Source organism: Nanorana parkeri, unplaced genomic scaffold, assembly GCF_000935625.1.
Source record: "Nanorana parkeri isolate BGI_ZX_2015 unplaced genomic scaffold, ASM93562v1 scaffold65, whole genome shotgun sequence".
In the NCBI taxonomy this organism is placed as follows: Eukaryota; Metazoa; Chordata; class Amphibia; order Anura; family Dicroglossidae; genus Nanorana; species Nanorana parkeri.
The window spans coordinates 1,230,845-1,254,214 of NW_017306333.1; the positions used below are offsets into that span (position 1 = coordinate 1,230,845).

At 39.4% G+C, this 23,370-nt stretch overlaps 1 protein-coding gene across 1 annotated transcript in view; it reads left to right on the forward strand.

The window, feature by feature from the left end:
• Window positions 1-22,779, forward strand: part of CPSF6 (cleavage and polyadenylation specific factor 6) — a 33,492-nt gene extending 10,713 nt beyond the window's left edge. The window contains 5 exon segments of the mRNA XM_018576381.1: window positions 2,221-2,686; window positions 2,688-2,791; window positions 5,870-6,023; window positions 6,454-6,644; window positions 22,168-22,779. Of these exon segments, the coding sequence (XP_018431883.1) occupies window positions 2,221-2,686; window positions 2,688-2,791; window positions 5,870-6,023; window positions 6,454-6,640 (911 nt within the window). The 3' untranslated portion in view covers window positions 6,641-6,644; window positions 22,168-22,779.
• The last annotated feature ends 591 nt before the right edge of the window (window positions 22,780-23,370 follow it).

Genomic DNA, 23,370 nt, shown 5'->3' on the forward strand with positions numbered 1-23,370 from the left:
TCCATTAAGGACACAGGAATTCAGAAACAGTTGGGTTATACAGCCGTCTACAGAAGGTTGGGACACTGGCAAACACATGAGTTGTAAGCCAGTCTCCATATAACCCCTCTACCCAGCATGCCTCAGTTTCTTGCTAATGTCTTAGGACAGGGGTGTCAAACTCAAATACACAGTGGGCCAAAATTAAAAAAATGCTCAAAGGCTGGGCTGGTTCAGTGTTTATTGGAAACAAATCGAAATTACCTTATTGAATATATTGAACCTGGACCTAACGTAGCACAGAAGTTATTTCCTATAAAACAACATAAATCATTAAATAAATGACAGTATATCACACAGTATAATACCGTGGTCTATACAGTATATCACACAGTATAATACAGCGGCATATACAGTATATCACACAGTATAATACAGCGGCATATACAGTATAAAACTGTGGCCTATACCGTATATCACACAGTATAAAACTGTGGCCTATACCGTATATCACACAGTATAAAACTGTGGCCTATACCGTATATTGCACAGTATAAAATTGCGGCCTATAATGTATATTACACAGTATGATACAGCGGCCCATACAGTATATCGCACAGTATAATACAGCGGCACATACAGTATATGACACGGTATAATACAGCGGTACATACAGTATAATACAGCGGCACATACAGTATATCACACGGTATAATACAGCGGTACATACAGTATATCACACAGTATAATACAGCGGCACATAAAGTATATCACACAGTATAATACGGCGGCCTATACAGTGTATCACACAGTATAATACGGCGGCCTATACAGTATACCACACAGTATAATACGGCGGCCTATACAGTATACCACACAGTATAATACGGCGGCCTATACCGTATATCACAGTATAATACGGCCTGTACATTTTAATTATTAAAAAGCATGATACATATAATTACAAAAAAGTTTTTCCATCTGGTGCCCGCTTCTGTGGATTTTTCCCCTGCTTTCTCTCCTCATTGCGCAGGCCCCATAAGCTCTTCATCCCTGCTCTGTGGTCTGGCAAGGCAGGGACAACCGCGGGCCTTTCCTACAGAAGCCGCAGGGAACTTCCAGCTTTAAAGATGGCAGCCGCCGATTGGCGGCCATCTTTGTGACACAGGAATGATGCGCCAGTCCTGGGGACACTTGGAGCTTTCGGTAGAAGTTCTAATTGTGTGGGCAATATACCGGCGGGCCAGATCTAATAATGAAATATCATGCGGGCCAAAGATAATTCCATTTTTTTTTATTTTTTATCTTCTATGCTTCATGGAATTTCATCCTTGGTGACTTCAATCAAGATCTCTAAACCGCTGCTAAGTGGAGTACTTTGCACTTTTTTTTTTCTTCTTTTTTTCCTTACACTTTAACCTAGCGGAAGCACCAGTTCACTCCTGCTCCGGAAGCACCATTTGGATCTCTGGTCTCATTCCATTACACCCACCTACAGTGACTTGGTCACCCCTGACTGGCTGAAACCCTCATCAGCGTCAGGTGCCCAAGTTTGAAAGTACTTGAGGCCTTGTCCCTCATTGAGACTAGTTGCTACCGCTACGTGGTGCAACATGCCTTCCCATAGACACGCAAGGACAGTTACACTGCCACAGTTGACATCAGCCCATACTCCCCACATGATTCTGGGGTGTTTACTTGGTGTCACCAGATGGAAACTGAGCTCTGTTAACCATTCTGAAAATATTTCAGAGCAAGCATGCAGCCCACAACTCGAATTTTTAGAATGGAGTCAGCAATGGCATTTTATGTATTATCTTAAATAAATTACCTTCAGTAACTTCAGCAATTTGAGACACTTAGACTGAAACAAGCATGGAAATCTGCATATTTATTCCAAGCTGGAGACTTTGCGCTGAAGCCATTCGGCCAGCATTTGCCATAATTGCATATTATGTGGGAAGGTAGCAAAACGTTAACCTAAGCATGGATTTTTTTTAAACTTGAGAAATCTTTTTAGATTGCAAGAAAATTGCACTTTTTTTTTAATTTATCAAAGATACATTTCTTTGCCACAGGTTTTGTATTCTGTGTGTGGTGCTACAGAATATGTTAACTAGTTTTTGATATGCATATTTTTTTTATTTAGCTCTCTAATCCTCTAGAAATTTTCATTTTTGTTGCTGGCAGGAAATGTTTTGTCTTTATACAGTAGTATGACGTATGGTTTTTATTTTATAGGTATGACTCCTCCAAGACCACCCATGTGTCCACCTGGCCCACCAGGACCCCCTGGTCCTCCTCCAGGGCAGCCAATTCCTCCGCCGTTAGCAGGACCACCAAATCGTGGTGAACGCCCACCTCCCCCAGTTTTATTTCCTGGACAGCCATATGGTCAACCACCGTTAGTTCCCCTGCCACCTGGCCCCCCTCCTCCTGTATATGGTCCTCCACCTGGCCCCCCTCCTCCACAGCCAGGTCCACCTCCTCTTCCTGGTCCATTTCCTCCTCGCCCCCCAGGACCTCCAATGGCTCTTGGGCCACCTCCACATTTGCCAGGCCCACCTCCTGGAGGTCCCCCACCAGCTCCACATGTAAATCCGAACTTCTTTCCTCCACCTGGTAATGCTGGTATGCCTGCTTCAGATAGCCGTGGCCCACCACCATCGGATCCATATGGTCGGCCACCTCCATACGACCGGGGAGATTGTGAGAACACCTTTAAGTGAAGCAGAATTTGAGGAAATCATGAACCGCAACAGGGCAATTTCCAGCAGTGCAATTTCCAGAGCAGTTTCTGATGCCAGTGCTGGTTAGTGTTTTCTTTTTGTAAATGTATATTATTTTCTCCCAGTACTGAAGTATTTGGTAGAATTCATCACATGCCATTCGTGTTGCTATATCTTAGCAACCATTGTTAGGGCTTGTGTTGATGCACAAATGCAGCATGTTGCATTTAGCTTACATTCGAGATCAGTTTGAAATGCGTCAGGGTTCTTCAAAGGTACATCTGCCTGTAGAAGCTTTTGATTAGCTGCAATAAGAATTATTGCAATTAATGATATCCCATAGGGCTGCAACAACTAATCGATAATAAGAATCTGTGTCAACAATTCTCATCAATTAGTTGATTGATAATGTTCTCCTCGCTGGGAACTGCTTTATGCTGCGGTCTGTGCCCCCTTCCATTAGAAGGTAGAACAAATGGCAAACGCACTCATCAATTCGTAACCAGCTTTACAGCAAGGTGCACATGGAAGGGCTTTATACAGTACAACAGCAAAAAGTTTCCCAGCCTCACCTTGCCAAGGCACCCAATTTTATCTTTTGCCACATGTGCTCCAAGATGGAGACTCTCATAGTATAGAGTTAGGACCACACTATATGGAGGTGCCTTGGCGAGGCGGTGCAACTTTCACGTTTTATGCAGAAGACGTGTATCTAAACCTCTGTTTTTAACCTTAGCGGTGAGACAAGTTTTTTTGCATGCTGGCTGGTGTGTGCTGGGAAACTTTTTGCTGTTCCTCCATTAGACGGGATATTGATTGCTGCAGCTGGTGCCCAGCGGGGAGTAGAGACCGATGTGCTTCCCATGCTCCATTCCTCCTGCTGTTCCCCATGCTTCCCTCATCTGCCAGGGGTAGAAAGCTGGCGTCAAGTTTCCCATCCAGCAGCTGAGAGCAATAGCCAGTCTGTTATTGGCTATTTTAAATTGCAGTAGCCAATAGCAGGCTGACTATTGCACCTGCCCACTGCCTGCTTTCAATCAGCAGAGGAGGACCTGAAGGAGAACTTTCTCCTTCAGGTCCCTCTTCTGCTGATTGACAGCAGGCAGTGGGCGGGTGCAGTATACAGCCTGTTATTGCCTACTGCAATTTAAAATGGCCAATAGGCTGGCTATTGCTCTCAGCCACTGCCTGTTATGTTCTCATTCAGCTGCCTCAGCAGGCAGCTGTCATTCCCCAAGCAAGTGGAAAGGTGACACTAGGGGTCTTATAGACTCCTAATATCACCTTAAAGAGAACCTGTCACCTCCCATGTGCTATCAATTTAGGGCTTATGAGCCCCCCCAAGTGATAGCAATGATGTAAGAAGAAAAAAAGTTAAATAAAATTACCCCTTAAAGTTTCAAGTCCCTAGACCCCATAAACACGTGCATACTAATTGAAACACAAGTCGGGTGCACCTTCGACTGAAAATGACGATTGCACTACACATGTCAGGTATTGCTATGTGCGTCAGAGCGAGAGCAATAATTCTCGGGTCAATATTCATGGCTAACTTTAAACTGATGACTGGGCATAAATATAATTTGGGATGCACCGATACTGTTTTTTTGGTATCAAGTACCGATTTTATCTTATTTTTTTCGGTGTTCTCCAATACCGTTACCGGAAGTTCCATTGAAGGAACTGGCTTCGTGATTAGCTGGGAAGCCGTCTCCACGCTCCCTCGTCACCAGGTGACGAGGAAGCGTGGAGCTGGCTTTCTGGCCAATCAGGAAGCCATGGGAGGGTAATGACTCTCCACCCGGCTTCCTGACGTGTTTATAATTTGGTTTGGCTCATACTGTTAAATGTCATGCTTATATCGTCATTATTTGAGTTGACGTTGAGAAGCAATTGTGTATACATATCTACAGTAACTACATATTGTATGTTCTAAAGCTTTGTAGTAAAAACTTTATCAATATGGTGCATATTATACAGATAATAAAGTGGTTTTACTACCATCATTAACCGCTTGAAGACCAGGTGTTTACACCCCCCTCCTGTCCAGGCCATTTTTCAGTATTCAGTGCTGCAGTACTTTGACTGACGTTTATTCCGTCATGCAGCGCTGTACTGAAATTAATTGTATACCATTTTTTGGGGACACATAGAGCTTTCTTTTGGTGGTATTTAATCACCACTGGGGTTTTATTTTTCACTATTTTACTGAAAGTATTGACATTTTTTTTAACGTTATGTTAGGAAACCATTATTACCCAATTTTTTTGTAAAATACAAAAAAAGACGGCGTCACGTCGGGTAAATAGACACCAAACATGTCATGCTTAAAAATTGCGCGCACTCGTGAAATCGCAAAAAAACTACCATACACAAAATTGGCCATAGGCGATGCTTTAAAAGCTTTTACCGCTCATCAGTTTTGTGTTATCATTGATTGATGGCCCTAAAATGATTGCTCTCACTGTGACGTTTGCGGCGATATGTAACGTGCGGCGTGATTAGGAGCAATCGTCGTTTTCGCAGGTATGCGCACCCGATGCATGTATGGGTGGGGGTCTTTAAAAAAAATTAGTTTTTAAAAACTTTATTGCTATCACATAAGTGCTAAGAAACCCCCCTATGTGATGGCAAAAGATGTGACAGGTCCTCTTTATGGAGACATCACGGGCCGGCAGCTCATACAAGCTTGTATGTTAACAGGCATCGGTGCCTGTTTTTAAATTGCCTGTGTTTCTCGCTCGTAGGCGTGGCTGAGCAGACGTCTAAAGACCCCCACTCAGATCTAGAGAGCTCCCCGCCAGCCATTTTTTTTTACAACGGCTGGCCGGGAGGTAGTTGAACTTGAGTTTGAATAAAATGCAGAAAGTCGATCCAGTACCCTCTAACTTGAATGGGGTTACTGTTAGCAATATGGTAAAGTGTTTTTACTCTTGTCTTGAAGATTGACCTAATTTTAGAATGTGTGCTGAATTTCTGCAGAAACACCAGTTTAGAACTTGAATGTGGCAATCACCTACTTAAGCTTTCATAATGTTTTGATTCATAATATTGGGGCCAGTGGCAATTTGCATTGCTTGCATGCCTTTTTTTCCTTTGCGTGTGAGGAAGTTCACGAGAGAAAATTTACCTTTTTTTTTTTTTTACATTTTATTTTGCAGGTGATTATGGAAGTGCTATTGAAACGTTGGTGACAGCTATTTCTTTAATTAAACAGTCCAAAGTGTCAGCTGATGATCGTTGCAAAGTACTCATCAGCTCTCTGCAGGATTGTCTTCATGGAATTGAATCAAAGTCTTATGGTTCAGGGTCTAGGTAATGTTTTCTGCCCCTGATCATTACAGAATGTGTTTCACCTAGTTTTGTATAGGAAAACTACACCTGAAGTTTAGGTTTTGAAAAGCACTGAATGCCTTTCATATTTCCCTAACTGGCCATTAAGGAATAATTCTCTTCTCTCCTAGTTTCTATCATGCTATGAGAGCTTAATCATGGCGGAATACAAAAGACTGCCAATAACTTCATCTAGTAAGACTTTTGTTTGGTTTCAGTCTTGAGGAGAGCAAATAATGACTGATAGCCAGCCTAATTCTGAAGACCTGTGACTATACTGACTTTAGCAGTGTTAACTTTTAGTCAAGTCTTGTCTTATTGTTCCTATTTTTTTCATATTGGAAAGCCTATTTTGTGTTAAGGAATTGTTTTAGTTGTGAGGGGGAATTAATTGAGTGATTTCCTTTAGAAGACGTGAGCGTTCAAGAGAAAGGGACCACAGTAGGTCACGAGAAAAAAGCAGGCGTCACAAATCTCGCAGCCGAGATCGCCATGATGACTATTACCGGGAAAGAAGTCGTGAACGTGAGAGGCATCGTGATCGGGAACGGGATCGTGACAGGGAAAGAGACCGAGAGAGAGAGTATCGTCACCGCTAAGCAGGTGGGTATATTAAGACAAGGATCCAAAGGTATCATGGAGCAAAACCGTGTATATTGTGAAAGATGTCATGTGTGTATATATATATATATCAGTGTTCAATACTGTGAAGGTGATGACCGAAGAGGTTTCCTGTTCTAAATCATTTGTATGCATCGGTAAGTAGCGGCTAGAAACTGTGCGTGTGGTAACATTTGTATTATATTTCTTACAAGACAATAAAGACATTTCTTTTAGGAGGTTCCCAAAGTTCTCCTTAAGCCACCTAAAAATGTCATGGTCTGACTGCTTTTTTACCTTGTGTGCTCTTTAAGAGTTGCTTTGTGGTACATTTTTATCCACCTCCTCACAACATTACTATTCATTGGTTCAGGCACTTTTGTGCCATAGGGCCAGCAAACGTGAAATGGGACTGTTGGGTTATAACAAAATGTTGGCTCTGACTTTCAAATCTGTTAGGGTAATTAAAATCCACCTTTCTTGGCTCTAGGCTCTGTATATCTACCTCAATTTCCTGTGACAAAACAATCAGTCAGGGCCCTTTCACACGAGTGTTTTTGCCAGGAGAAAATCCCAATCCCAATACACATTAACCTCTTGCCGTCCGCCCGTAGTAAAAAAACGGACGGACGGCACTGCAGCATCTGCGGGTTGCCGTCTCCAGACGGCAATTTTTTTCTGAACTTGCATTGTATGCGAACGCATATTTACACGTGTTGGTGCTTGTTCGCTTTTTCATTACAATGGATGTTGAAGTGCTTTGATGCATTTCCTATGATTTCAGTGGAAATTTCACCTGACAAAAACTGTTGTGCAACAAGTGGGAATGTTAGGAGACCTTAGGGTGGTATTGGGAGCCTAGATGAGCGTAAACTTTTTTTTTTTTCTAAATGTTCAATATCACTCACTTCTTAAAGAACGAGATGATACATGGACCTATACATACGCACTTGTGTCTTTATCCAACCTCAAATACTATGTAACTCAGACAAAATGTGGGAATTCTATATATCTCATACAGTTTTTCCTCAAAAAATACATTTTGTTTCTCGTTCATTGAGGGACACAGGAATTCAGTAACTGCTGGGTTATACTGCTGCCTACAGGATGATTTGTACATGACTGACTAACACAAAAAGGTGCCCAGCATGGTACAACCCTCCTACTTAACAATTTTTTTTCTGTGTCCTGTGAGGATTGACACTTCTCAGCTACTCTGCTGAAATAAATCTAACCTATTGCTTTTTTTCCTCTTCAATCAGAATTTAAAGATAAATTATTATTAAAAATACCTTTTATAAGATGCTAAGCTGGTCTCTGTACGCAGTTATCCGGATCGCCAGCTCCTCGGCACTAGTGCTTTGCAGGGTGTACCTGGACACCGCAGGATTGGGCCATTGCGGGGCTAGCCTGTAATATGACATTCGGGCATTGGGCTCTGCATTGTGGTGCTTTCTAGACCTGAATGTACTATATTAGTTACAGACTGTTTCCAGGTCCAGAGCCTTGGCAGAGTCCCAGGTGTGAACCTGCCACTAAAGACTCGCTTTGTAAATTGGCTGTGTGAGCATCAGAAGCTATCACATTACCAGAGCCGCTGGGCGTCCTCTGCAATCCCCACTTTCTGTCGGTTTATGGTGGAAGGGATTGACACTTATGGAATTAGTGCTGACACAATCCGTTTGGGAAGAGGTCGGGTGGATATGCGCTCTTTCTCGCCATTCGGCTGAACCAGGTGACAGCCTGTAATCCTTTTTTTTTCTCTGCTTATGTCTATGCGCTCCTTGGAGTAGCTGTGTCTGGCATGGCCTTCTCCTTGGCTTATATCCTTGGTGTTTTTTTTACCTTCGTCGGGCAGGATTTTATGGGCCAGATTTCAACTCTTAATGCCGACACTGACTGCAGGGGCCATAAGTGTGCTCCCACGCCTCCTACTGCATATTCATTATCTGATCTGCCTGCGACAATAGCAGCTTCTGAGCTTTTTGCCACTGACTGTATCCGAGAAACTAAAGTCCTTAATGGATGATACTTTGTTAAAAAAACGTGCTTCCACTGCTGTGGATCCGGCAGTATCCCATCTTATCAAAGCTGTATCCGTCCCTGTGGAAGGTGTACCTCTTCAAGGATTCTGTTCATAAACAACTGGAATCCCTTTTTAAAACCTTGTGCTTTGTGACAGGCCTTGCCCTATATCCTGCCCTGGCAGTGATAATAGTCTGCCAAACCCTAGCTGATTGAATTAAGCAGTAGGAATCTGGTTGCCAATCCTGTAACTATGGAGCTCATGCCTGCAGCCTTGGAACTACTGTGGATGAGTTGTTAGAGGTTTCCCATCTCATTTTCTGTATGAGTCTCTTGTCTGTAAACGTGAGGAGGACTCTTTGGAGTTGGGCTGCAGAACTGGCATGCAAAGCATTTCTTCTCTAGTGCTCATATACCTGATTGGTGTGACCCAGCAATCAGTATTCCAAGTTTAAAATATTATGCAGAAGGCTTGCTGCACAGTTCTCTTTTGAGGGTTACTATGCTAACCCTACATGGTCTCAAGGCATGTGTAACGTAGCCAACTACCTGGGTGACGTAGCCAACTACCTGTGTGTTCAGAGTGGAAAATAGAGTTACATGTCAAGACACTCAGTGCCACCATCTACAAACTGGTACAGCACTAAAGATAGTCTAAATCCATAAAAGCCTGTCCACACAGCGCTGCCCACATACTAGGGGACTGACCGTGGCATGCATGCACAGTACTGTCAGCTGGTGCAAGTTGGATTTGCACTGACACTTTTTCAGACAGCGCCATGGCACTGGCACACCAACCATCAGGGAGGAACCAGATGTCTTGTGCGGCAAGAAAAGTAGGAAGGGTCCTGGGCAGAATTTGATGTTTCAGGTGTGGACAATTGGAAGGTAAATTGTAGCTGGTGGCACCTGGACCTGAGGGAGTGGTGTCGAGACCTGGCAGTGTTCCAGATCCTCAAAGGTGGGGATGCTGGTTCATAAACTAAGCAGGTTTGTTTCTAGGTACAGAGATCCTCTGGTGATGGCAATGGGTGCTCTGGTGGCTGCATGAGATCAGTACAACTTGATCTATGCTTTTTCTCCCCTGAAAACCTTCACTCGCCTGCTCTGCACGATGGAAGTGGAGGGCATTCCATTGATACTTGGTGCCAAACTGGCCCAGGCAGATGTGATACTCCACCTTGATCAGGCTGCTGGCAGACATTCTGTGGGCTCTATCAGATTGATCAGATCCTCTGTCCCAAGGACTGGTTTACCATTCTACTTCACAGCAACAGAGTGGCTGTTGAATCCCAGATCCTAAAGGACAGGGGCCTCTCTGAATCTGATACTCCTGACGTTAAAAACCTGGAAGTCCACTTGCCAGAATATCGCACAATGAAGGCATACTTTGCTTGTTGCAAGAACAGGAACTTTAATCCCAGACAGTTCTCCCTGAAATGAATCCTTGCCTTTCTGCAAATAGGTCTGGCTCAGCATCTGGCCCTTTTGTATTATCAAGGGGTAGATCTTAGTGCTTGCAATCTTGTTGCAGAGACTGCTGGCTTCACATTCTGATTCATTTGTGCATGGCTTCTCTGTGGTTCCCCCTGTGCTCTCAACTGTGACTCAGTGGGTTATGAATGTGGTTCTTTCAGCACTTCAAAAGATGCCTTTTGACCCCCTCCAGGAATATTCCCTTTCCACTCTTACAAGGGTTGTGTTTTCTTGCCATCTCCTCTGTGTGGCATGTGTTTGAGCTGGTGGCCTTTCTGGTCTTACACAGGGCCAAGGTGGTGTTGAGGCCTAGAGCCTCTTTTTACAAATTTGGTTTCAGCCCCTCATCTCATCCAGGACATTTGTTCTTCCAACCCTATGTCTAGCTTTAGTTCACTAGAAGGATATCTCCATTGCTTGGAAGTGTTTCATGTTGTGTGTGTCTACCTCGCTGCCATTGCTTCCATTAGAAAGACAGACTGTCATCCCTATAAAGGAGAACCAGCTTCTTGTGCCACTATTTTTTGGCTTAGACTAATCATCATTCAATTCTATGGTCTTCTAGACGGGTTCCACAATTTTCTGTCAAGGCACACTGTACTAGATCTGCGAGTGCTTTTTGGCATCAGGCTGCTGTTCACTAGATTAGCAAGGCAGCCACATGGTCTTCTGTTCACGCATTCTCTAAATTCTACCCGGTGGATGTTCAGACCTCATCTGCTAATGGCTATGGGTGTAAGGTCCCTTTTTCAGGTGGCTCTTGGAACTACAGACGGTCCCCGGTTCTGTTTTTGTGGGCCTCCTTAGTTTTAGGGTTTTTGTTTTGTTTTTAAGCTTACCTTAACTTCTATTTCTTGGAATTGAGAGACACCGGTTCCACCCTCTGTCCCGGCATATACCCTTGTTACTGCTTTTACAATAATCTGAGGTGTCCTGAGAGGTCTGAGTGGTTTTATGGGGCTGGCCATTTTTTATTTTTTTGTCCAAATCCTACTTTAGGCAGCAGTATAACCTAACAGTTTGTGTATTATTTGTCCCTAAATGAACTCCCAAGAAATGGGTTTTATGGTTATCCCTTTTTTCCAATAGGATTCCTACCACTATTTTGCAAAACTCTTTTCCACTTATGAAATCATCAAAATGAAAATAAAAATGTTTTAATTGACTTGTCACCATTTTCAGACTGAAAAAAAAAATCCCAGCAAAGAAAATGGTTGACACTTACCTGCCCTTCTGCCTGAACCACTGAACTTCAGTCTTAAAGAGTTAAACTTGCTGGAGATTCTTCAACAAATGACACTTTGGGTTTGTCAGATTACTGCATCCTCCTCCTCCACTCTGTGGTTCATTCTACCAGCCCTACATCACTACTGACTTCTAAAGTGAGGTAGGGGCCTGTAGATTAAACCACAGTGCTGCATTGGACCAGGCATCTGATATTCCCACAAATGTCTAAAGCTGAAGATTGACAGCGTGAGCAACAGGACAAGTAACTATTCTCTCTTTGCATAGAGGGCTTGCTCTGATTATTTTTTTAAGGACTTTTTTTTGGACTTTTATAGATAGTGTTGTACTTGGATATGTGTTTTATAGTTACAATTAGAAGCAGAGAGGTACTGGTGAAAGTGACTTAGTTCTTTTTTTTTTTCCTACAAAAGTGCCAGTAAAGTTTTGCCAAGGCTGAAGGTTTTGCATTCATCCACTGCTGCTGTTTTCATATTACTTCTACAGCCAATGCCTCACTTCTCTTTTTTTTCTATAATTTTTTTGTTTACAAGTCTCATGGCCACGGTACAAGCATACATCATTGACCTATGCTTCTCTCTGAGGAAAAAATAATTGAAACAGAATATTTTTTTACAACTGCTTTTTGTTCCTCTAGAAACAAGATGGTGCTATCTGTGTAATCTCTCAGCCCCCTTTTCCATAGGCATGAACGTAAATACTTGGGCTTCATGTGCTTGCATCTGGCCTGACACTCCTAGCTTAAAGGTCAGATTGTACCTACACATCTGACTGTCAACCTAAGTCTGCACCCACTTAGTCCCTCTTACCCAGTAGTAAACAGTTTATTGAGATACTTGAAAACACTTGTAAAATCATGCATTGCATTAAAAACAGTGCTGTGAAACTAGCAGAATGAAACCATGTCAACTGATTTCTGGACTGTAGATTAAAACCTTAGTGCAACAGCACTTTACTGTTGCAGAATCACATTCTCTTACATGAATGAAGTGTTGTGCAACATTTTGGCATCTATTTATAATTTTCATGCGAGATTTACACAACTTTTATCAAGATTATACACATTTTTCCAATTACAAAATGTGTGAAACATTTTTATAAAGACACATTTGCATTACTTTAAATTTCTCTATTTTGTTGTAAATGTCCATATATTTTATTCATGTGGACTGGTGTAGAACTTCCTTTTCATAGGTGCTGTCTGCACCTGTGAGCTAATGAGGACAGCTTTTTCCTAGTAAATGTTGCTTGCAGTGGGTCTACGTTCCCTGGTTGGCCCTAGTGTGTGCGCGCGCGTGTGCGTGCCTGTGTGTGTCCGTCCGTCCTACAGAGGTCTTCAAACAGGAGTAAATGCTTAAAGTGTAGGTTAATCGTTTTACTTGTAACCTCATCTTTTATATTTCATTTAAAAATGGGTATTTTGTTGTGTTTTGGGTCATTTAATTGTATCACTAAATTTGGGGTTTAATAAGGAGTTGTGCTAATATTGCGCAACATAAAAATTTGCAACTACCACCATTATATTGTATAGGGTCTTGGCATTCAGAAAATATATAATGTGTGGGGGTTTAAAGTAATTTTCAGGCCTAAAATGTGGAATATAACATGGGTGCAAAAAATGAAAAAAAGGTCTCAGTCATAAAGGGGTTAAAGTGTACGTTTTATTATGGTATGATTAAACCTACACTTTAAGTGGTTACTTGTGTTTGAAGATCTTTGAGTACCTACTAAACTTTGCTATAGTACTGCAACCATGTAGAGCGCTGAGGCGCGTTTTTCTGGATCGTGTGCTGGTTAACATTTTCTACATAGTGTGTATGTATGTGGCATGTATGTATGTATGCGTGTGTATTTATATATGATTGTGCGTATGTATATTATAAAATGTGTACGTATGTGTAAACACTTTAAGCATGCTTTATTATTTAATTTTTTTCCGACTTGCCCATTGTAATTACACTTGGTTTGTGTATTGTCTTAATATCATAAAATGTCTTTGGAACAATATAGAGCTTTCATAGACTGCTCCTACAACCTGGGATATCCCTAATAGGGAATGTGTAGTGTGCTTTTTTTTGTTTGTTTTTTTCCTACAGATTTTATTTTTATTTTATATTTTTATTATTGTGTTCTGGATTTTCATTAACATATAATAAAAAGTAAACAGACTCTTATCGTCATTCTGCCCTCATTTGTGCTCCACAAGCTATATGTCTGAGTTTTCCTGTCTACTAAAGGTTTATTTAAAAGAAACAAAAAGTTTAATATCTTATAAACAAAAATATAACTGGCCAAAAACGCTGACATGTGATGACATAAAAAGGCAGCTGCTGTTGTTGGCCATGCTGCAGGAGCATACAGCTCTAAAAACAAGTCACTAGTGGCAGTTTGCATCATGGCAGGTTCCCTTTAATAAATTGAGACGCCAACATACATCTTTCATTTTAGCCGTGTTAACCCTGTTTCTTCTTGGAAATACAAAAAGGGAACCATTCTGGTTCCTAATTTTTATTTTCACAGTATGGGAAATCTGTGCAGATATTCATATGCACATATAAGAAACTGAGGCTGTATCAAATGCTATCAGGAGAACACCTCCGTTAATGTTTAGTTAATTTGTGCAGGCATATGGAACATTAATAATTAAAGTTATTGCTTCATTTTTGTTCATACTTCATAACAAAAATGTGCTTCATTATTGTTAGTCTTGTATATCCTTCATTTGTATGCTAGTAGAATTTTTTTTATCATACTGTATTTAATTTTCTGTAGTAACTTTTCACTGGTTACTGCGAACTTGCCTTATCCATACTATGCAGTATTTATATAAATCTTACTATATAAAATGCTATTTCAGAACCATCATTCACTGACATTGTCACATAAGTGTGCAGTGGATGAGGTTAGTTGCTGAGAACTGAGTAGGCCCTCCTGCGACCTTTTTTATATACTATGCAGATAGATGACATTTGTTTAGGACACATTGGGCCTGATTGATGACAGGAAGTGCATACCCCTATCTGCAGGACACATTGGTTTTTACTCTACACCTGCTTTTTACAATAGATTTATAAAATGCACAGTGCAATATGAAGTACGCTGTGTCTGTCCAAATGTGCTCTACGTAACGCTGCAATCTGTGATGAGAGAGCTTCATCACATGACCTGTGATCAGTTTCCTCATCCTTTTTACTCTTGTCCCCTCCATTAAAATAAAAGAAGCTTCAGCACTCGGAAGAAAGCTGAGCACATTTATTATGCAAACCCCAAGCAATTGCATTGCTGTGGTAAGGTCATTATGCTGTTTTATAAACGTGTAACTAAAGATCTAACTCTCGTCACTACAGAACTATACAGAACAATATAATATGTTCTATACAGTTCTGTAGTGACAAGGGAGAGTTAGATCTTTAGTTACACATTTATAAAACAGCATAGTTTTTCACAAACAACATGCACCAAATATCACCTACCTTAAGCCTTGAGTTCTCTTTTTTAGTAGTTTATGGTCCATATGGTTCTTGTCACAAAAACATGTATTTGCTTGTTTTGGTACTGCCTCATGATCATAGCAAGTGCCCACTGAGTCTCTTAGGGCCCATTTCACCTAGCTGGTCATTTGCAGTGTAAGAAAGATAGCCTAAGTCCAAACCATTAATTTCAACAAAAATATTCCCATGAGATTATATATGCATTTAACATATTTGGTGCATGTTATTTGTTTGTGAAAAACAATGCTGTTTTATAAACATATAACTAAAGATCTAACTCTCTCGTCACTACAGAACTATATAGAACATCATAATTGTTCCACCCTGCTAAAGTCTAATGTTTCACCTACCTTAATGCCTTGAGTTCTCCTTTTTTAGTAGTTTATGGTCCATATAGTTCTTGAATTCCTTGTCACAAAAAACATGCTGTGCTTAGCACATTTGGCACCAGGCTCATTTATTTAGTCTCAAAAAATGTATTTGCTTGTTTTGGTACTGCCTCATGATCATAGCAAGTGGCTACTGGGTCTCTTGGAGCCCATTTCACCTAGCCGGTCATTTGCAGTGTAAGAAAGATAGCCTAAAGCCAAACCATTCATTTCAACAAAAATATTCCCATTTTATATGCATTTAACATATTTGGTGCATGTTATTTGCTTGTGAAATACTCCCTTGCATATAGAGGCAAAAACCCAGAGACTTCTGCTACACCGCTGTCCTGGCAGCTACATGAAAGTTCATGTACGGAGGTGAGGAAAGGTCTTTGGCAAAGACTGAGAGTAATATTCACTCCCAGAAGAGGAGAGGGCTCTGCTGGGGAACTGACTTTGAAATCAACTCAATGTCAGGCTCCTGTACAGAGCGGATAGTCTGGGGGAAAAAAAAAAGGTATCCATACCTGATGGATTCTAATGGTGAATAATGAAGCTTTTTTTTTTTTTTTTTGTTACCCACTATACAGGCACATTAGACAAGCTCTTGGACAGCCAAGATTACTGCAATTGCTTATCATTGTTCTGAGTTGGAAATAGCCTATTCAAATGATTTATATAATGCAGTAATAGCCTTTTTAATTGCAAAGACACATTTTATAATAAAATTGTACGAGGGAGATTTTCTTGCAGGCAGTTGGCATTGTCAGAAATCCCACTGAAGATCACTGAGGCTGGCTTATTTCCAGCTGAAATGTTGTACATCTTAAAACAAGAGTGTGTTTTTAGATGATTCTCTCTTTTTAAGTAGATTTGACTACAGTATTAACTGGCATCTTTGCTCAAAATTATTTACCCAATTTACATTTTTTAATAAGAATTACGGAAGTGTTGGAAAATTGCATAGTCTTTTTTCAAATGTGTTTTTGTAAGGCATGCCTTCTATTGTGTAGTTTAACATGTCACAGTTGCTCAGAATGAACAGTTATAATTCCAAAACCATGTGACTTAATTCCCTATAATGATTTTGGAGTATAATTTGTGTCTGGTTTATCATGTTCTGTGTTAATTTTCCCCATGACATAGCCTTTTACCTTGTTTGTGTTTATACAACCTTGTTTGTGTTTATACAACCTTGATGTATTTCATGTAGAGTGCCACCTAATAAATTAGTATAGCCACCAATTTAAATGCATAATTGGCTGTAATTTTGCACACAAAAAAACAAACATCCTTTAAATAAGATTTTGTGCTGCTGTGTAACATTTACTTACTTGGTGTTTTTAAATCACATGCTAAGACATTTGATGTCCTCAGACTCTACAGCAATTTTGCCTAACTTTTGGAAGCCCACCTTTAACATACACCTTTCAGAACAATAAGGATACTGAACAAGTTCAGCAATGCAGTGTGTGCACAGCTTTTATGTAATTCTTTTTCTGTAGCCTGATTCCCAGGCTCCTGCAGATGTAGAAATCTAGATTCCAGCACATACTGGTAGTGTTAATTTCTGGATTGCCCCACAACAAACACGTGTATAATCCTATTAATTCATCACTGTGATGGCCACGCTTTCTGGCTCAATTGGAATGGACCAGCATGCAGCATGAATAGAAAGTGTAAAATATTGCAGATTAGAGCAGCCTGCAATTTGGGGCTCCTGGGCTGCAGAAAAGAACAAGTAAAAGTATGCACAGTCACTGCCAGGTATCTGCATTGCACTGCTGGAGTCTGTTCACTACCCTAATGTGTACTTAAAGCAGTTCGCATAACAGGCTCCACTTATCACCCTGCACATACAAGCGCATGCATGAGTGACATTTATTTATATATGCAACTTCCTGCACATGTAAAGTTTGGAGTTTTTCATCTACCAGTCTTTGAATAAAGTAAATTTTAAACTGTGATTTTGGAAATTGGTGAAATTCTTGATGTTTTTTTGGTTTCCATAATTTTTTTATGTAAAGATTTTGTATTTCATGTCCTAGTTCGGAACAGTTCATCAAATTAGGTCATGCCATGTCATCAAATAGTGAACCTATTCCCCTCTTTTGTATTTGCTATTTTTTTATTTTTTTTTATATATATAGGTAACCAATTAGGTATAATACAGCCTTTCTGCTTTAAAATGGACCTAAGCAAATGACTGAAGCAGAAGTTTTTTTTTCTCGTTTTCTTTTTAAAGCTGTAATGTCTCACTGTAATTTGGGGCTATAGCCTATGCTGAACTATGCTTAGTTGCAGCTTCATGGTGATTTAGATTTTTATTTATTCTACTCACTTTAAAGTGTGTAGCTTAGGTCCGCTTTAAGCAATTTTCTTCTTGTATGTGATGGTGTATATATCTATCTGGCATATCTATGTGAACAATCCACTTTTATGGCCCTGTGTCAGAAGAATACTGTAGTGTTTTTGTTTTTATATACAAGTTGAGCAATTAATGTGAATTCATCAATAGTGTGTATGATATTTGAGATATCATACACACTATTGATGAATTCACATTCATTGCTCAACTTTGAAGGGTATATTTGAAGAGTAGTAAATGTGACAATTATTAAATATTTGCTGCAGGTTAATCAGTCAGTAATTTAAATGTATTTTCACCCTTGCAGTCAAGTTTGAGAACCCCCCCCACTATATGTTTCAGTGTTGCCATTTACATTCATGCATTTAAGTTGTGAATGGAAACGTAACGAATATAAAGTAGGTATTTGGCTGCAAAAGTGGAAATACCCTTTAAAAAGTAGTGTTCACTTGGATTGAATGTTGGTAAATGTTACATTCACAGCTTAAAAAAATAAATATACTGCTTCATTTAAAAGCTCTTTAAAAAAAAAAAATAATAATTGTTTGTTTTTAATTTACTCAAGTCCCACTTTCTCTGTGTATGGCCATTCTCTAGTTATGCAGACATGTAAATACCAAAATATTTCCCCAAGTATTACTAAGAGGGAAGAGGAATTTACTCTTTTAGAAAGTATCAGTCTTCTGCACTGACACACTGGGCATTCAAGATTATTCTTTTGGTGAATGGTAACAATCATTTTTTAAGACTAATAGCTTAAAAGGGAATCACACTTTAAAATGTTAAATATATTTATATTGATAGTTACAATACTTTTTTAGTGTCCATGCTTTGTATATTTTAAGAGTATCAGCATTTAGTACACCGTCTGTCAGTTAAAAAAAAAGAAAGAAAAATTGTTGTACTAAACTGTCCCATGCACCAAAACTGTAAACAGTGACAATATCTCCTGCGATTTTGTACACATTGTAATTTTCTGTAATGTTCGTTACAATTTGCTGTAAAACTTTCCTTCTAAGATTATGAATTGTATTGATATAGCATATCTGTTCTGATAAGTTGAGAGGCTGTTAGTCAGTATGCTGTATTTAAGGCTGGACACTTTGTGTGGTTACATAGATTCATAGTTCTTACATTTTGTTAAAAAAAAAAAAAAAAAGCATTTCCCTGAAAGAACCTCAATTTTGCTAGTGGGAAAACCTTTACGGGTCTTGTTACATAGACCAAACAATGGGTCCAGTTCCTGCTATCGGATACAATCATTTAGCAGTTCTAAATGGTCATCATTTTTTTCAGTACAATGTCCTAGTAAGTTAATACTTTTTGTTTTTGACTGCCTCATTGGCTGAAGTAAGCCCTGCAGTATTGTTTTTTTTTGTATATACTGTTGGCTCATCCCTTGTACGTTTTATATTATCCCTCCTCTACTAGAGGCATTTAGCAGCACTTGCTCCTTTCAAAGTATAGTAGCCATGCATTTTAAATTTTTACTTTTTAGAGTGGTAATTTTGATTTCCATTAATCTTTATTAGTTGCTTATTTTGAGATGACCATACTCACTGAAGCAATTTGTTATTTGTTTGGGGGTTGTATCTGTACACTGAATTGGTAATGTCATCAAGAACTTTGAATTGTAAATGTTTTAATAATTAAAAAAAAATACTGCCCATTTGCCTAAAATTCTTACAGAAATCGGTGTACAATTTTGCTAGGTATATTTTTTTTTTTGAATGGAGTATCAGGGCAGAAATCTCCCGCTGTCACTTTGGAGAGAATGTAGGCTTAGGAAATGCTTCTGATGGCTATTTTTCTCTCTGTAAATAAATTGACAATTGCATATTGTATACTTTAGTAACTGTTGCATTGTCCAATTTTTTTTGTATATTTTGCTTAGTTCTGTATCTTAGCATCTGTATACATGGGTTGTATGTCAAAATATATATTTTTTAATGTAATGATATATCATTATTTTAAAGAAGGTTGCATCATAACACCCTGTTGGACTCATGCTTGTCATGGGTGGTGTTATGGATCTTAAACTGAATTTATAGTAACATTAAAAGATATCTTATATGAACTGATAAATCTTATTTTCCTGAATGTCATTCAGGCTTGGGTTTAGTCACAAATTCCTTTTTATACCCATCTTACTTTACTCACATGTTTTTAAATTGTGTAAAAGTTTTATTAATTTGGTATATTAGGCATTTCTCAATACTTTTTAAAATATCTTTGTTTAGTAGCTAACAGACCATTTTGTTAAAAAAAAAAAATACCCTCCCCAATACCGACAGCCAACATAGGGCACTGCAGCTGTCACAGCAGCTCTATACCATGAGCTGAGCGATAATTTAACTGCTGATCACTCAGTTCACGATCTCTTCCCTGCAGAGAGTAATGACTCTTAGTCACTGCTCCCCACAAAGATTACCCCCGATCCCCCTCTGTTCCTCCAGCACTCATTGGAGGGACAGACAGATGGTGTGAGCACAGCTGGCTCTAGAGAGACAGAGCCAGCTGTCAGTCAAGCAGCAGACTGGAAACCAACTATATTTTTGCCATCCTTCCCCGCTGTAGTGTGGCTCTGCACTGTGAACAGATAGCAGGCAGTAGCCCGCTAGATTCTGCTTTTGGGTCACAGGAGCACATTAGTAAATGTACTCCTGTGATCCAGAATAGAAGTAAAACCAAAAACTAAAGGTTTGGCTTTACTACTTTTGATCACTATCAAAACACTAGAGATGTAGTGTTCATTTTTAGATTATCTTTATCACTAGAATTTACTGTGCCTTTTTTAACCTTACTAATGTTGTGCTAAATGTTTATTGGAAACAGACTGTTATTTAAAAGACAGCTTTTTATTGAAATTGTTGCAGGCTATGCATTGTGGTAAATTACTAAAGGAGTAGAGACTGTTCACTTCGCAAAGTAAAGCTCCCTTTGAGTCAAGCTGGCCATACACTGGTTGAAATTCAACCACATGTGGCCCAGTCGACTCGCCTCCATTCAACAAAGTTGATTTTTTAAAAGACTTTTGTTGAAGTAGCTGGTGCAAAAAAATTCTCAGCTAGTCACTGTTTGGGTATTCTCACAGAGGCACACTCAGAATACAAACGTCAAAATGGAGGAATTTCCCCATCCACGCTATTGAAGTGGATGGAGGAATCAAGTGTGTTTTCTCGTTAAGGCCTCAGGCTGTAAGTGTGTGGCCAGCCTTTGTAAATAAGGTGAAGCTGTGTATACTTGAATAACTAGTCATGCAAGGAATTACAAAAAATAATGTAAAAAAAATCTTTTTGAAGCTTTTCCTCATTTACTTAGAGCACGAAACAGTTACTTTGTTTAGTGAACAGTCATCATTCCTCCCGAAAATCAACCTCATAAGTCTTTAGAGTAAAGTAGATTTTTTTTAAATATGTACTTGCTCCAGTTTAATTTTGTAGTATTTAATGGATTGAAAATGTCTTCAACTACTGTTAGCATGTTTTTGTTGGTTAGAATATGTAATATGCTTTGCAAAACTTTAAATTGTACATTTTCTCTAAGCAATATTGCACATCCTAATATACATATGTATATTGTCTGATTTTAAATGCTTGTGAACAGCCTGTGAGTATTACACAGGTTTGCCTCCATGTTTGGTGGTTTTCGTTAGGGATGCACCAATACCAAGTATTTGGGCGAGTACTCGTACTCGCCCAAATGCTCCTGATGCCTATCCCAAACTTCCGGTATCAGGAAGCCGTTCGGCGCGTCGTTACATGCTTCCCGGCTTCCTGTTGGCCCGGGAAGCCATCTCCATGCGCTCTCGTCACGAGGGAGCATGGAGCTGGTCTCCCGGCCAATCGGGAAGCCGGGGGGCAGGTAATGACTCGCCCCCGGCTTCCTGATTGGCTGAGAAGCTGGCTCCATGCTCCCTCTTCACTTGGTGACGAAGGAGCATGGAGCCGGCTTCCCGACCAATCGGGAAGCTGGGTGCCCTGTAACGACTTGCCTTCCTGATTGGTCAGCAAACTAGCCAATCAGGAAGCCAGGCGGTGAGTCATTACACGCCCGGCTTCGTGATTGGCCAGAAAGCCGGTTCCATGCTTCCTAGTCACCTGGAGACTGCTTCCTGGCTTGCTGGGAATTCAATGGGCGAGTCATTACACGCTGCCCAGCTTCCTTTAATGGGACTTCCGGTATCGGCGTGTACCGAAAAAAAATATCAGTACTCAATATAGAAAAACGGTATAGGTGTGTCCCTAGTTTTCGTGCACATAACAAGAATTTGCCTGGATATATGGATATAAGACATCTAAAAAATCTCATTGGTTATTATTTTATGTAAAATGATTTCTCACAATTAAACTGTTTTTTATATGCATGTACATAAGATGCATTAGCCATTTTTGCTGCATGTGATGTCTTGGTTCTCTGGTAAAATGGTGCATAATCTTTAGTATGTTGTATTGATCACTTACAAAATGTTTGTACTGTTATCAGAGATTTTGTATGCTATGCTATGTACTGTAGCAAAAATCTACATCACAAATCTTAAAACGTTACAGCTGACAGAAGAGGAACATCTTTAAAGATCACATGTTCACCTAATGGAAAAGAAGATACTTGGCCATCAGTTTGCTTCATATGATTCAACAGCTCAAAGTTACGGATAAAAATGAGCAGATCTAGATGTGAATAAAGCAATTCTGCAAACATGGTAACCAGTAGATCTACTTTTATTTTTTATGTTGCTTAAATGTTTTATTTGAAGGAAACCTGTGTGACATAAACCTTATTAGTTCTTGCAATTTGGGTTTATACATTATATTTACAATTTATAATGTACAAGCAGTTGGAAAGTTCAGCTCATTCTTGTTTTTATAGTTGTTTGTTCCTGTTAAAATGTTCTAAAAATGTCTGTAAATACCACCTCAATTACAGTAGATATAGTATTGTAATAAACTGTTTAATGGGGCTGATGTGTAAAGCTGTTCAAGTTATTTGCTGTTTACACCTCAGGGAAAAGCTTGCTATGACAGTATATTCTTTCTTTTTACAAAACAGATTTTATTCCACAAACATTGAAGTCTTTAGAGATGCATTATTTGCTGCAATAGCATAGTTTTCCGTCTCATTTATTTATTTTTGCGAGATCAACACACCATTTTTAAACATTTTATTTCTTGTCCAATAGTTTGAATATGAAAAGTTATTTGGTTGTTTGTTCTGAAAAAAACAATATTACATTAATTTGAGGCCAGCCATAATTGTATCCTAATGGTTAACCATTCCTTTTGTTTTTGAATGTGTGTGAAAAATACATTGTTAGAATATTGCAATATAATGACATGTCACTATTGGTATTCCAAATTTGCCCTTAAAAAAAAAAAAAAAAAAAATGAAATTACCCCTCCCCCACTGTGAATCATGGGTGGTAGAGTTAAATTTCCTTTCTACACAAAATTATTTTTCTTTCTGTGAAAGATGTTATGTAAATTACCACAGCATTCTCATGGGGCTGTGTATGTTCACATGTTTCGAAGACCTTTGGTGGCATGGTCATTTTCAAACTGGTTGCTGTTATTCTTAGATTCTTCCATAAGTGGAAAAGGTTTTCCCTGCCGAATACACTGCGAGTAAAAAAAAAATAAAAAATTCTAATTGAAATGTTTTTTTACAATGTGTAGCAATCCAAGGAGTGTCCATTGCTTGTACATATGTGGGAACAGTACCATCGCTGTTTATTGTAACCAACTAACAAATGTCAT